Here is a 16,319-nt window from a genome sequence, read left to right on the forward strand (position 1 = left end):
TACAGAACTTTGGACATGTCAAGGACAACGTAGCAGATAATAAGCCACCAAATACGGTGTTTTACCGAATAACATGTACTAAGAGTAAACTGTTCACATTATTGTAAGTTACAATCGCCCATTCAGTTCAACTCAAATCCTCCTGAAGATGTGGTCGTTTAAGCAAGAGAAGGACAGGCATTCACAGCAATGGTTATGTCTTTGTCTGCTAAGAAACTTTAAATTTGACAATGTTGTCCCTCCACAATCAACAACCATACCGATTTCAAAATTCTTTTTTTCCACGTGTATTGTCCTTTTGAATACAAAATACCCCCTAAGCTCTGTTCGCAGATACAAGTTACTTTTGACCCCCTTGATTAGTTTGTTTCTAGTGGTTGTAAACAATATAGGTATTGTTTTCCGCATATTGTATGTGAGGGATTCTCAGTATGCTATAAGTACCAAACAGCAGAAGCAGGTATTATTTTCAATTTTCATGAATACAAAATCAGTCAGATTTTGCAAAATCTCTACAGGAGAACAGACACTTGAAATTCCTTATAGTCCAGAAACTGGGTAGTCCCCCTCCACATGCAAGTCAATGCATGATGCATAATCTTAATATTTATTCCGCAATTTAGTTCGAGCAATTGATGAAATACGTTGTTGCAAGTTGAGAAACATACACACTAGAAATTGAAGCTACTAAGTCTATAGACTGGAAAAAAGGATCAACAAACACATAACAAAAATAAAGATCGACCCAAGACTACTAAATTTGTTCAATAGGTGTTTGGGAACTATAATGTTGCACTCGGCTGTAATTTATCTAGAAGGAATATTGCTGCTTCATAATGCAACTTCTGCTAAGTCAATAGTCAATGACAAGTTGGCAATTCAATCAATTTTTTATTCATAAAAATAGTCTGTGTAACACCAGGGCACTTGTTTCTGGGGTTTAGAACCCTATTAAATAAAATCACATCGACTTTGGTAGGAGGGCACGTTAAGAATATATCCGTTTTGTGGATGATTGTCTTTAGAATGATTTTCATACAAAATAGGCTAGGCACGTTTTGGGCCACAACAAGTGAGTGTGGTAAACCTGGTGACCCTAATGGTTAAGGCCAGTACCCCATGGTCAATTGGATAGCTAATACATATCATTAATGTTTAAGTATCAAACATCTTACATATTGTATTGTTCAAAGACAAGTTTTGATTTTTTGTAAATGTCTGACAGGTGTGAACCATTGTCATCATCTGTAATGAGGTGAAGTTTCAGCTTTACCACTCAATGTCCTTCGAGTCCCAGGTCAGTAACCTGGAATAATGTGGTGTCCTGAAGGAATGTGAGTCATCCGGACTTTGTGGAAAATCGCAGACAAAAACAAACCTTCATAACGTTAAGAGTATATCACGTTGTGATCTTACAGTTTTAAGTCACTGCCTCAGAACAATTTGGTGGCCTGAAGCAATGTGAGTTATCATTACTCAATCGAGAACACAGTGCTGTCTCTGAACTTGCGCTCCATTACAGATTTCCACAATGGAATTTTAATGGTATTTAATGGCCAAACTAACATTCAGACAGTAATGCTATTTTCTTTGACTCAATTAAAATCATGTCTGAGGTGTAGATGTTTACCTTCCGTTAGTCATTTTGCTGAGTCAGCTATAACAGTCGGGAGGAAAAACAAACCAACCAGGCAGACTTGCAGCGGACCAGTAAGTCCTAATCACTATCACGACATATTCTGCCGGTGCAGTGCAGGCCCCCCTCCCCATATTTATATAAAAACATGGCAGATTCAGACAATACTCAACAAAAAGAACAAAAAAAAAACCGTTTGTTGATGTGGTTATACAGTTTTAAAAGACAGGGACACCGCACAGTGTCATACAATGGGGATCTACCGGAACTCGACGTCGACGTATACGTCGCAGACGGGCTCTCTATATCGTTGCCTTTAATATTTTCACAGGATTTGGGAGTGGTAACGTATGGTCGAGCGATACCAACGGGTCGGGGATTTCTACTATAAAAAAGCACCAGAAACAATGATTTCTCGTGTAAGGAATATCTGCTTGAACAGGGTCGGGTATGTTTCCCATACTTCGGTTCAAAGAGGGGTTGGTCAGGCCATTCAACGGCTGGATTACTGACGTTGGTTAATTTACTGGCAGTGACAGCGAGAAAGACTTACGCTTTACTGTAAAATATCCTGGTTATACGATTACAAACAAGGAAACTGTCTTTCAGCTCTACATCTTGACTAAAAAAAAAGAGAAAAACCTTTATAAAAAAGTTAACAGACTTCTGGTATGTGTACCAAAAGACTTGTTATGGAAAATGATTGTGATGCCGCAGTAAAGAAATCCTAGAATGAAGTACAAAAAAGAAGCGAAGCAAAACGTCTTAAATACTTGAATACAGTCTTCACACTTACTCATGCTTGTCTTCCTGACAATAACACCACCCTCAACAAACACAACAGCACATACTACAGCTACTGGCTTTACAAAGAAACAAGTCTTTTTGGTGCAAAATAAATGCAGTGGCTACCCGAGGGAAAACACAGAGTTGGAAAACCTCACACTAGTTTATTGACATTGATTGAAAGAAACACTGGACTCTCAGGTTCTGCATTGTTAACTACCATGAAGGACAGATCGTACTGGATAAATTTTATTGAAGTTGTACCTCGCCGGAATAATCCGGAAGAATGATGATGATGATGTCAACTTAGTGGATTCCGTTCAGTAAATGCATGGTAGTGTACAGGTTACTTGGCTTGTCAACATGGCAACCGTTTTTCGAATGACTAAAACTACATCAAAATTACCTTCGTCTGTGTGTGTATGTGTATGCGTGTGCGTGTGTGTGTGTTTGTGTGTGTGTATGTGTGTGTGTGTGTGTATGTGTGTGTGTATGTATGTGTGTGTGTGTGTGTGTGTGTGTGTATGTATGCGTGTGTGTGTGTTTGTGTGTGTGTGTGTGTGTGTGTGTATATGTATGCGTGTGTGTGTGTTTGTGTGTGTGTGTGTGTGTGTGTATGTGTGTGTGTGTGTGTGTGTGCATGTGTGTGGGTGTGTGTGTGTATGTGTGTATGTGTGTGTGTGTGTGTGTGTGTGTATGTGTGTGTGTGTGTGTGTGTGTGTGTGTGTATGTGTGTGTGTGTGTGTGTGTGTGTGTGTGTGTGTGTGTGTGTGTGTGTGTGTATGTGTGTGTGTTATGTGTGTGTGTGTGAGCATTATCTTGTACGCTTCAAATTTTCCCGCAGTACGTGGTGAGGGCTAGGGTCAGAGTCCTCTATTACGCCAATATCCCGAGAGCCTCCAGTCTAGAGGCGGAAGTAACATATCTGTGCAACTGTTTTGAGCTACGGGTGCTTTTCGTTTTCGGTGAGGATCTACGACTTAGTTTTGAGTTATGAAACTCGCATGCCTGATCAATCTTTTATCATGGCACTCATTCGCTCTTTTAAGTGAGTATTTTTACATCATTATCCTTTGTTTCAATGCGATCCTTTGTGCAAAAAAACTGGGATGTCGAGGGGTTATCAGGTACACCCGGAAGTAAAGCTGACTATCATCAAATCAATAACGCTGATTTGTCTCTAAAATAATAGGGACAGTTTCTTATCTAAACGATGTTATGTTTGTGTTTTAAATTTCAATGAAACTACCGACTTGTATGAAACAATAAGCCAAATCGTCCGTCCTTCTTCAATCAAGGAGCCTACGGAACAGTGACAGTGACCGTGACGCCCCCAGCTGATCCGGTCCTGACAGGACAGACAACAGTTATCGGCTGCAGCTACACGGCGTCAGCTCTAGGGTCCAGGACAAACGTGGAATGGTTCAGGGATCCAGCTGGCACTGATGAACTGATAGTAGACCATGAGGTTGGATGGGACACATTTTACTACGGGAATCAGGTGGGACGACTGGACATTGTAGATGACGCATCTGTGAGGATCAGTGACACTCGGCTGGGTGATGGAGGAGTGTACAGGTGTACTGTCAGTGTCAGAGGAGTAGGATCTGATTCTGGAGATGTGACTGTTAATGCACAAGGTAACTTAAATAAACAAACGCTCTGTTTATACGCGCTTCAGTCAGGTTGCCAACCCCTCTTAAATGATTTTAATTGGTACCGTTATTTTGGTTGATAGTTTGCCAATCAAGACTAACGTCAATAGTTTGCGAGTGGTCGGGACGCTGTTTCGGACCATACCACCCGAAACATTTGTGCTATACATGAGATAGTTAATGACATAGAAATATATTCTATAGTTACTGTATTGCTTTAACCGACATTTCGTGTTTCTTCGCTCCCACTTGTTCAATCATTAAGCATATTTGCGGAATCGATGTATTCAAGGTGAATGCCTCATTTATTTTCTAATGTCCCGACCAGAATGGTTGCTTTAGGTGAAAGAGTTGTGCCGCCCATTGCCTAATGTGGCCAAAGTTTATCCAGAATAGTCAAAGTCGCAGACACGAATTACCCCCTTGGCATTTTTGCAGGGTTTAAATTTTATCAACATATGCTATTAGTGGTGTTCATAGTTTTCCCAACTAAAGAAGGGTACAGTCATCATCAAGAAATCAAAGATTTATCATGTTTGAGGACACAGAAAAAAAAATGAGTTGAGTCACAGTTTGGTTTCGATATCTGATGCCGTACTGAATTCATGTAGGGCATAAATAAACATCATGTACACATACCGTACATTTTTCAGTTGCTACATTTTACATATATTTAGGGACATTTTCCTGTAGCAGCTCTGCCTGTAAAAAGACTTCACAGACAGGGCCATTGTAAATATCCAACCATATATCAAACAACAATCATAAAGATAGCGAACTCAAAACTATACAGTGTGACCTCACTTCTTACTTGCAGCATTGCCATCCTCCCCAACCATCACTATCTCCTCATCCACCCCCTCTACGCTGGCCCCCGTCACCCTGACAGGGAGAACAACAGGAGCCTTCCCTGTCTCCACAATCAGCTGGTACAGAGGAGATGAGGACAAGACTGGGGAGGCTGCAGCCCAGCAGGACACTCAGGAGTCTGACGGGACCTTCACATCCACCCGGACTCTCACCTTCACTCCCACCAAGGCTGACAACGGAGCCACCTACAGATGTGTGGTCACTCACGGGGCCCTGCAGGGGGATCGACAGAGTACAACTACACTGGATGTGAGATGTAAGGATATGTTTTGCGATCGCTGTGTCAATTTCTGTATCATCACGTGCGGAAAGGCTGAACATATAGTACATGTAGTAGAGGTCATACATATTGCACATTGTCGTCTGTATTTCTTTCAAATCAAAATGTGTTACAGCATATGAAAAACATTTTACTTCATAGAAGTTTTTTTACAAAGCACGCTTAGACACGGTCATGTTGACTGCATTTTTGTTTTTGTTTTTCAGACCCTGCAGAAATCAGCGCCGCCCCTCCCATGACTACCTCAGTCATAGCTGGTCAGTCAGCAACATTAAATTGTACAACTGACGGTAACCCTGCCTCCTACACCTACACATGGAAGGAAGGTAACAGGGAAATCAACCACAGCGCAGAGGACCAGTACAGCACGACAGGCGGTGTTCTGACTATCAGTTCTGTCAGGAGAGACCAGCACAGCACTCAATACAGCTGTGAAGTGACCAACAACATCGGCAGTCCGGATACAGCCTCTACAACTCTCAATGTGCAGCGTAAGTTAGAACGTTTTTGGTTTCTATAGTTTATAAGTTCCATTTCCAACAATGTTGTAAAATATACAGTTTTAGAGTTTGGTATATATTCAAGTTAACAATTAATTTGAAGTACTATGTCTCTGTCTGTATCCAATTTTACCCAGTAAGGAAGAAGCTAAATCATTTAGGTAATAACATTTATTCAATTGAATAGATGGCCCTGACGTTTCCAGCCCTCCCACCATAACGGTGACTGAAGGAGGTGATCTGACGGTCACGTGCCAAGTCACAGCTAATCCGGCCGCCAGCAGTGTGGGGTGGACTAAACAGGGCAACAGCACAGCTGTTTCTAACAGCGGCACTCTGTCCATCACAAACATCCAGAGGGGAGAAGCTGGTACCTACGTGTGTACAGCACAGAACACGTTTCATGATGGCAGCACAGAAACTGGGACGGCAAATACTGAAGTCGTCGTGCAATGTTAGTATCTGGTCTTTGCGAGCTTTGATATGTTTTTTTTGTGTGAAGTGTTTTTATACCTGGTTTTCTTTTAAGGTCATTTACAAATAATCGCTTTTTTGTCTTTTATCATTTCTTCGTGAAAGTAATGGTAATCATGTTGCCAAATGGATGTGATATTTCACAGATGCACCGTCCAAGCCGACCATCACCGTCGACCCCACTCCAGTAGTAGAGGACCAAACCGTGACCCTGACTTGCAGCTCTGACAGCGCTGTTCCCGACCCGACCTACTCATGGAAGTTCACGGCACAGGGACAGGCTGAACAGGACGTGAGCTTTGGGACCACAGCAAACAACGGGGGAACTCTGACCATAACTAATGTATCGCGGGCACAGGCCGGGCAGTACAGATGTACGGCTACTAATGTGGTGGGGGAAACGGACAGTGAGTTAATAGAGATGGTCGTCAACTGTGAGTACCTTTATGGTTATCTCTGCATGGTTTAGTACATATACTACTTGGAGAAAGGTGTAAATGTTTTTTTTCGCTTTCTTTGCGGGGGGGGGGGGGGGGGTTATTTAACAAACATTATAAGTGGACAATACGAAATCTAACAAGATATATTGAAATCGTCACTGACAGTATTTGTAACACTCTCATATACACTGCCAACTTTTGTATGATATTAAGGAGTAGGTACTTATAATCGAGATTTGGCAGAGATGAGAACATTTTCTAGTACCATAATTATAACCTAAGACGAAAGAAATGTCTTAAGAAGACACTGCACATACCCCTACCATAACAACCACACACTACCGCTGGCCAGTTCCACCAGAAGGAATGAGTATCACAACTCATCCAAAAGAGGTGGAATTCGGAGATGACGTCACACTGAACTGTTCAGTCAAGGCTGCTAACCCAGCAGTTGAAGACTACTCCTGGACCAAGTCTGCTGGGGCCCTGCCTGCTGGTGCCCGGGGGGAAACTACAAACCAGTTGCAGATCGCCAACCTTACAAGACAAGACAGCGGCCGCTACAAATGTAATGCCTCAAATAATATTTTCCCTGTTGGGACTGCCACACAACTGTTGGTTGTGCAATGTGAGTTCATGAAGTTTTTTTCTTTAATTTTTCACTTTCGATTTAAGCGTGAATATTTCCCTTTGTTGGGACATTAGACTTGAAGAAGGTAAACGTATTAATGTTTTGTCTTATCTTGATAACACAATTAGATCTTGATCAACCGACCATAACTTCCAACCTGGGTGGCTCTGGCCAAACTTTTCACACAACCACGGAAGGACAGAGTCTGTCACTCGAGTGTACAGCACAGGCCTACCCTAACGCTACTGTCGTGTGGACAAGACCGGATGGTACAACACAAGAGGGCAGCGTTCTGGACCTGGGACTAGTCAACAGGACCGAGGCTGGCACCTACAACTGTACAGCATCGAACATCATCAAAGGGGCCCAATGGTTCAAACATTCCGGTCTTGTCGTCATTATAAACTGTAAGAATTCAAGGCTTACAGAACAGCTACATGAATCACCCATTCCTGACATCAAGAAAATCTTTATGCCTTTCTTGCTCATTGCAGAGCCTACATTGCAACATGAAGTTTCACATGTCTCTTTCTTCATGCTTGCATTCCTGCATGTACCTTACTTGCGGTAAAGATAATTGCATTATGTATAAATGTGGTCCTGAATCAATTCATGATTTTCGCTTTATTTCAACACGATTGTTCCTACCTCCAGATCATTTTGCATCTGCTCTGTACGATTTACAGTACGGTGGAAACATTTTTATTTATTTTTGGAGTCGGAAGAAAATTAATGTGCGCACTTCTGTCACCCATATAATTAAATCAGCATGGCCTTAGGGGCTAGAATAGAAATGTTTGCCACAAAGGAGCGCAAAGAGCCATTTCTCTACTTCTTGCTTACTCAAACAGATCCCCCGTCCGTCAACACTTTCACTGCTGACCCCAACCCAGCGGACGAGAACACCCCCGTCACCCTGAACTGTACTGTGGACAGCAACCCTGCTTCGAACTCAATCAGTATAGTGAGGGTGGGGACAGGGTCTGCAGGTGACGTCACACTGGCCACAGGTCAGGGCAGGACTCTGTCCCACACCATGCAGGATATGATCTACACGGACACGGGAACCTACAGATGTCAGGCTGAGAATGGGATCGGCGATGCTGCAACTCAGACCCTGGAACTTGTTGTTAACTGTAAGTACTGTTTAACAAGAATCGGAGACCCCATACGGATATTTCAAATTATGAAAATGAAGCCCACATTAACAAATCTATGAATTGTTATTTACACCTTTAGATTAATTTACATGTCACATGTCATAGATTAAAACATTTCTTACTTAGATGAATCATGAAAATTCGCAGCAATTATGAAAATAACATATAGTTTGCATAATCGGTTAATATTTCACCTTTCTAAGTTTCAGAATAACACGAAATGTACAAACAGACACACATGCACAGACAACATACACACATACACACCAAAACCAATACCTACCTTTTTATGGAAGTTAAGAGTACTGTACACTGAATTAATAATATGTAATACATGGTATTACGAACAGTTTTACATCATGCTTTTGTTTTCGATTAGTTTCAAATATTTGTATCGAAGTATGTCTTCTTCTATTGAATAGGCGAAACATTTTAAAGTACATTCTCCACGTTTGCAGACGCTCCTGTATTTGTTGAAGTTCGAGACAAATACGCCGTAGCGAAGGGTGATCCTGTAAGCATGACGTGTAACGTTACAGCCTACCCAACACATGTGACGTTCATATGGTCAAAAGATGGTGGAACTGTGGCAGAGAATGCCACAACTTATGTCACAAATATCGGTCTCAGCAACACACTGAGTTATACAGCAGTGACAGAGACTGACTACGGCTTCTACAACTGCACAGCTACGAACAACAAGGGAAGTAGGAGTAAAACCATTGAGTTGGCTGCTGAAAGTAAGTCTCGTTTTGTCTCGCTTTTTCTTGAAAAGTAAACCTTACACGAGAATGCATGCAATGTTCTGTCTTATCGCAAATACGAGCTGTTTCACGTATCTTCAAAATACGTTTTAGAAAAGCAATGCTCACTGCTTTTCCACCCCCAGGCTCCCCCGAGCCTTCATCAGACCTCAAAGTCACCATGAAGAACTCCAGCCGTTATGTGACCGTACAGTGGACAGCCAGGTTTAACGGTGGAAGGAACACGGAACACACTGTACAGTACAGGACCGGGGGAGGGGAGTGGCAGGATGGGACTCGAGAAACTGAACCAGCCAATGAGAACCGTTCTCAGTACACGGTGACCTTTCAGCTCACAGAGAAGGCCACATATGACATCAGGGTCATGGCTGCAAATGGGATTGAGCCTGCTGCAGTGTCTAATGTGGTCTCTGTGACTATAGAAGGTTTGTTGGCACAGTGCTTTTGACTTCTATACATTGTCATTATTCAGTATCTTTTACGACATTTCTTTATCAACTCTTGACGTGTCTTGTTGTTGCCAAAACTATATGTCAGGAGTTTACCAATTTCAGATGCAAAGAACTTATATGGAACCCTGCCCCTCACCAGTGAGACATTTATTGATGATCTGAATGATCTTCAGTCCACACCTGCAGTGCACCTGACAAACAGTATCATCCCTGAGGTAGAAAAGGGTTTTTCACCGTTTAAATATGTTAGCATCTTTTTCCAAATTTAGTCGGATGTGCACAGTTTAATTTTCAGAGTCTACAGATATAGTTGTTGCATCCCATTTATGAAGTTTGTGTGTCCTTTTTACAGCTGGACAATGTGTTTATCGATTTTCTTGGTTACGAGAAATCAACTGTGACTGGATATAGGTAAGCTGTGTTTGTGAGGAAGATTTGCTTTTTTATCGCTTAGGAAAGTATAAAGATTAATTGAAGCAAGCATGTATGCTGGAAAGAAAACTTGATTATAAGGTTGGTATGGTACAATTCTAAGCAATAGTACAGCCGCTATGCTTTTTTTAACGTTACACATATTTTAAGTTGGCTACCACTACATTGTATTTGTAACAGTTCAGGCAGTGTGGTGGCAGCGTTCCAGTCCGTAGTAGGAGAATCAGAGTCTGACTCTGCCCAGGCTGCCTTTAGAGACAGCCTTAATGATGGACAGTTCGGAGACTGGACTGTGGACGGTGCAAAGGCAAGCATCGGGGATACACCTCCTACTGGTGAGTCTGTGGACTGAAAAATTATAATTATGGTTATGTATACGATATAGTGACACAAAATATCAAAGGTTTAGGACCATGGCACGTTTACTATGAGACCTTTCTGAAGTATGGAAATATTTTGTTTTTCATTCCTGTAACAACAGGAAGTGGCTAGTATAATATTTGTGCAACGATTTTGATTAATTTTGTTTTCAAAAGATCCTGGAGACAAGACAACTGTCATCATCATTGCAGTAGTGGTATGTGGAGTAGTACTGCTAGTTACCATCCCTATCATATGGGTAGTCATCAGGAGGAGGAAGTCTCCCAAAAGTAAGTGTAAAAGAATATTTCATTGGAATTCTTTCAAAAGTAAAAACGTCTTCATTACAAAAATCAATGAAACTCATTCCTACTTAACTATAAATTCTATGATGATCGTGATTGCAGAAATCCCTGCCGACAATGACCCAAACAACGTGGAGCTGGACCGTGTGGTGTGTACTAAGTCTTCTTTTCTTCTAGGACCAAGACGTGCGTGCTTTTACAAGTAGTGTGTATTGCTTAAGCTTGAAAAACTAACTTACTTTAGTTTGAATAGTCTTAGCCTATATCTAAGACTTTTCATTTTTTTACAATTTACTTATAATGTTATAAAGTTTAAAATGACTGCTTGAAATCTACCTCTGTTTTTGCTTCCAGGGAAGTGATGCGGACGACGGTTATCAAAGTCTAAAACTACCCTATAGGCGGACAGTAAGCATGGTAATATACAGCAATACGCGTCTATATACTTTACTTAAGTTCATAAATATTCAGAAGTATAACTTTGTACATAGTTAAGTGTCCCGAAAAAATATGCCCCTTGTCCCTGATGTATCTATATTGTCCAAGGGCTAATGCTGTCCAAGGGGAAATTATAAACTCCCTGGACTTATAGCTTAGAACAATGCATTCTTGAGAAAGACAAATTAAGTTGAATCCGGTGGAATCCCGTCTCAGCGGCGCTTTCATTGTCCCAGAGTCATTACGAATACAACGTAAACTACAGTCCAAATATAAGTTGCTACCGTATTTTGATATAAGTAATACATTGTACATAGTTTTTTTTCCAACACGTTTTTGATTGTATCTCGTCAGTCTGATCACACCTATCAGGGGCTGAAAGCGCGCAGCGACATCGAGGACAATGAGGTAATTATTCTTTTTCCCATTTTAATGCAATGTTCTTGTCTTTTATTTTCAAATCTGTTACAATGGGTATTCTCTGAATTCATATCACATATATAGTTTATAGGCATATTTTCTAAATCTTGTTCTTATCGTAGTTAACATCGGATGAAACGTATGAGGACGTAAAGACACGATCACAGTTCCCCCGAAATCAGCTGAAAATCAAAGAGGAACTTGGACACGGGGATTTCGGGAGTGTCTATAAGGCAGAAGCCTGGGACATTTTAGGAAGATCGGGCACCACCATCGTGGCCGCAAAGGAGTTGAAAGGTAGGTAGATTTTATTGCTGTTATAATCACAATGATTCCTCATTCATCGTTTCAATCACTTTAATATAAGTAAACATCAAACAGCATTGACTGATCTTACAATAAAAAGTTTAATTGAAACGTGTTGTCTACATTATTCTCTTGACGTGAGCGAAACAGTTCAACTAAGCCTATGGTTATCTACTCATTAGATCCCGCTGCCTCAACTGCTTTCTTTAAGGAGCTGGCAGTACTGAAGCTACTTGGGACTCATCCGAACGTCGTGTCTTTTCTCGGCTGCTGCACGGACACAGGTTAGTGAAAAAAGAAGAAAAAAAAACAGAAAACTGTGAGAACTATGTTATACACCTAGCCGGCATTGAGAAAATGGAACTCTGGTCGTCTGGAGCTCTATTTTTGTAAAATGTTCCCTAATCACCTGTTTCCAGAGCCTTACTACCTGCTGCTTGAGTTCGTGTCCGGAGGAAGTCTCCAGTCCGCCCTCCGCACCAGCCGCACTCAGCAGACATACGGGAACCTACACGGCGGCAGCAAGTCCCTCTCACCACGGGACCTCACCAAGTTCGCATGGGACGTCGCCAAGGGGATGAGCTTCTTGTCGTCTAAGAAGGTGAGAATTCCTTCTGTAGAAACAACTTACCGTATCTATTATACATCTAGTTAACACTGGCTGTAGCAGAGAAGCGGTTCCGTAAAAGTGACATCAAAGTGGGTAAAATGAGTTAGGAAATCCGTCCATCGTCCAGGTTGAGATAGTGTTAATGGCTAAACCATTTTACCCACTTTGATGTCACTTTACCGGAACGTTGACGATTGTCAAGATTTGGCCATACCTGATGAAGACATACCCGTGACATATGACGACCTTGCCTAAGGAGTGTTTCTTGTCTGTCAGTTGTATAAAAGATAATACAAAAAACGAATTCAATACATAGATAATGAATGTAATGAATCTTGCTCTAACTTTCCATAGATCCTGCACCGTGACCTTGCTACCCGGAACGTGCTGGTGTCTGCAGACCGGACCTGTAAGGTGTCAGACTTCGGCTTCTCAAGGGAGGGAGATGAGTACGAGAGGACTACTAAGGTACCTTTTTTTACCATGATGATAGAATCTAGTTTAAACTCTTGTTCGTTAAGCATAGATCTATGTTATAACGCCCTAGCTGAAAAATAAGATCTTATCTCAACTGTGCTTAATGATGTGTGACCTTTATTGCACATCCATGCCTTTATTTACAAAAAAAAACAACCAGACCCGCCTGCCGGTCCGCTGGATGGCCCCCGAGTCGCTGTTCCACCGGAAGTACACCACCAAGTCGGACGTCTGGGCCTTCGGGGTGCTGCTCTGGGAGATCGTCACTCTCGGTGGGTTTACTTTTATATACCGTTTCTCATATACATGTATGTACAACGTTACGATGTCTCAGGTAATCTTGATCAAAATTTACTTAAATATATACTAGAGGTAAAGCATTCCGATTAACCTTGTTTTCAGTTGCACTAAATCAGAAGGTCCTCTAGTAAAACATGTTTCTATTACAGCTTCCTTCACGTTTCATGTAAAAATGAGACGATAGTCATGGATGCTATGTAACATGTTGTACTAAGCAAATGAAGGTAAGGGGTGTGGTAATGAATAGAATAATCAAAGGTGACCTCTTATAACGAGGCGATTTCTGTTTGTCTCAAAGTGCCACTCCATACTTAAGTGTACAAAATACATTGGGAAAGTTGGGACTGTTGTTTTTTCCTGCCAGGCGCCACCCCGTACCCGGGTATGTCCAAACGAGAAGTGATGGACGGAGTGCAGCAGGGATACAGGATGAGGAAACCACCGCATTGCGATGATAGGATGTGAGTTGTGCTTTGAGCATCCAGAACCGCTCGAAAAGCAGCATATCAAGTCTATAAAAATTAGCTGTTCATGAATAATATAATAGTTTTATTCTGAAGCCGCCAGTATAGTATAGTAAATCAATGTTTAATTGTCTGCTTCGATTCGCACAATATTCCATTATATCCTATTCTATGATAAGTGGAAAAATGCTTCTACTATTTTTCTAAAGAGCGTCTGATAAGGCGCTTGCAATAACCTTATCATCCTGACCCTTTATTTTAGGTACTCCCTGATGATGAAATGCTGGAGCGAACAGTCATTCAAAAGGCCGGGTTTCCCAGAGCTAGAGCGGGAGCTGGACGTACTGATGGAGGACGAACATGTAAGATATTAGAAGCAACAATTACCTTTAGACAGTTTAAACATAATCTACGTTTAAATAACTCCTATCCACATATCCTTTTTGTTTCACTTCCCCCTTCAGGACTACATAGACCTGGCTAATTTCGACGAGAATGCTTATGCAAGTCTGCAAACATCGAGGGAGGAGAAAATTTGAGTCTCAAGACGTCGCTGTGAAGACATATCGACTTTACGTGCTCTAGTCGCAACTTTTATTTTACATTTATACATTTTATTTTTATTTTCTAAAGGCATAACCTCAATACCTTTCATTCTTAAACTGTAGTTTAATATGTGTACGCGGTGTAATATAGTTTAACGTACGTGTGTACGCTGTGTAAGTGCGAGTAAGTATATAGTCCAAGTAATAATTTAATCCCTACTACTTTTACGTTTGATTGTAGCGCTCTAAAGATGTACATGTTGCATGCATGCGAATTTTTTACAAACTTGTGTTGTTTAAGAAATTTAGTTACTGTTTTTGTACATTTTAAATCAATGAGCCTATATCATAAATGCATCTCTGACATTTGAAGCATTGTACTAGATTGATACTCCTCATCTCACATATCCTTTGACCTCTTTTTGTGTCGTTGGGGCACCATATAAATGGATCCTCCACATTGATACTAAGTCAAATTATAATACATCTACTTAAATGTATTAAAAGTAGATGTGGCAGCATAGCATTCAAGAACGTATTGAAGAACGAGCAACGAGCAGTTGTTAGTTTGGACATCGGATTTGTATTTATCGAAATAATTCAATATTTCATTCAAACTTAAGCTTTTGCTAATCAAGTAATGGGCTAAATAACTTGTTGTATGCATTAGTTATGTTCTTATGAACACGCTTTTTATGTGAGCTTGCATTGAAGAAAATTGGTTATTGCATCATTTTCCAAGTTTTATTTTGAAGAATGTACGGGAAAAGCTTTGTCAAATACTATTGTTTTCAAGTCCAGTTCTTGAATTTCAATGCCAGATAACTCCACTGCCCACCACCTCTGGTCCCTGATAAGACTTTTGGATTTGTCTTTCTACGGAGATTGGCACATTGTCTATCATTTCTATTATATCAACAAGTTTCTTAAAAAAAGTAAGACACCGACGTTTTAAAGATAAATGTATTTTGTTCATATTACATAAATTATGATATAAGGTGATAATATTTCACGCTTCAATCATAGAAAATTCCTGATAGATTAATAAAACATTATATGAACAGCAATCACAAGAAAACAGAGAAAGATCTCTCATCACGGAATCATGGAAAACAGACATCTAGTTTCTCTGCATAACAGGTCCCATTGCAATCACGTGGTTATAAAACACGATCATCTAAATTACAAACCGTCCTCCTATACTATACAATCCTATACAATGGTATTTGCTTTACAGTTTAATTTACAAAACAACTATTGATTTCTATCTAAGAGCATTCCATTATAAATAAGTACACAGCTCCCTCGCTTTAAGAAATAAGCTGACAGTACAGATGGAACTTATCCGACGATTCACTTTGTTCTTATTGTAATAGCGAGAAGTAAACTCCTCTGCATGTTCTTCACATGTAACATTTTGGAAAATGTGAAAAATTAGAAAAACCATGCCAATGCATCAGTCATGCTTGCACCTTGAATCGTTATATTATGCACGTCCGTTTTGATACATTGTTGCTAATTTCAAAAGTTTACTTATTTAATTAGAAACAAACAAGTTGAATTAGCCACGCTAGGTGGACACATTGCCTATGTAAAATATTACAAAAAAGTGGTACATATAACCGCTTATTCTGGAAAAAAATTATAAACCTATAAAATTTTTGAATTCGTATATGAGCCTCAAGTAGCCTTACCTTTCTTTTACCCTTGATATACATGAATATCCTGTCCATGTTATGTTCCTGTGTGTTATGTAGTTTTGTCCAGTTATGCTAGTTGCTAGACCAAAGGGACAGTAGCCGCAATTTGCTTCTATATTGTTAAGCTAATTGTGGATCTGAATAAATTCAACTCATCTCTGTAAATTAAATTGAAAGGGTAACGATATGTATGTGCCTAGCTGGCAGGCTATGACACAATCAAATACTAAATTACAATTTTTTTCACATTTATTCTAATTTTCTTATTCAATGTCTATGCCATCATGTTGATTTTAAAATCGTTATTATTGTTT

General features: G+C 40.4%; 2 protein-coding genes and 1 long non-coding RNA gene across 3 annotated transcripts; all 3 read left to right on the forward strand.

Annotated features, from left to right (window-relative positions):
- The first annotated feature begins 1,279 nt into the window (after positions 1-1,279).
- LOC136424562 (hemicentin-1-like) lies at positions 1,280-9,644 on the forward strand. The gene is made up of 11 exons (XM_066413175.1): positions 1,280-1,297; positions 3,693-4,062; positions 4,895-5,203; positions 5,434-5,718; positions 5,915-6,181; positions 6,348-6,635; positions 6,994-7,209; positions 7,401-7,679; positions 8,124-8,408; positions 8,891-9,172; positions 9,322-9,644. Exons 1-11 carry the CDS (start codon positions 1,280-1,282, stop codon positions 9,642-9,644), a joined length of 2,922 nt encoding a protein of 973 aa, XP_066269272.1.
- Positions 9,645-9,754: 110 nt separating this feature from the next.
- LOC136424220 (uncharacterized) lies at positions 9,755-10,386 on the forward strand. The gene is made up of 3 exons (XR_010753836.1): positions 9,755-9,863; positions 10,001-10,059; positions 10,261-10,386. It is a non-coding gene; the product is annotated as an uncharacterized lncRNA (long non-coding RNA).
- A 107-nt stretch (positions 10,387-10,493) lies between these two features.
- On the forward strand, positions 10,494-14,299 carry LOC136424563 (tyrosine kinase receptor Cad96Ca-like). Its single transcript, XM_066413176.1, has 13 exons — positions 10,494-10,500; positions 10,617-10,730; positions 10,848-10,894; positions 11,100-11,153; positions 11,538-11,591; positions 11,726-11,900; positions 12,092-12,193; positions 12,329-12,510; positions 12,874-12,987; positions 13,157-13,268; positions 13,661-13,757; positions 14,023-14,122; positions 14,225-14,299. Exons 1-13 carry the CDS (start codon positions 10,494-10,496, stop codon positions 14,297-14,299), a joined length of 1,233 nt encoding a protein of 410 aa, XP_066269273.1.
- The last annotated feature ends 2,020 nt before the right edge of the window (positions 14,300-16,319 follow it).

The sequence above is a fragment of the Branchiostoma lanceolatum genome, chromosome 18, assembly GCF_035083965.1.
Source record: "Branchiostoma lanceolatum isolate klBraLanc5 chromosome 18, klBraLanc5.hap2, whole genome shotgun sequence".
Classification (NCBI taxonomy): domain Eukaryota; kingdom Metazoa; phylum Chordata; class Leptocardii; order Amphioxiformes; family Branchiostomatidae; genus Branchiostoma; species Branchiostoma lanceolatum.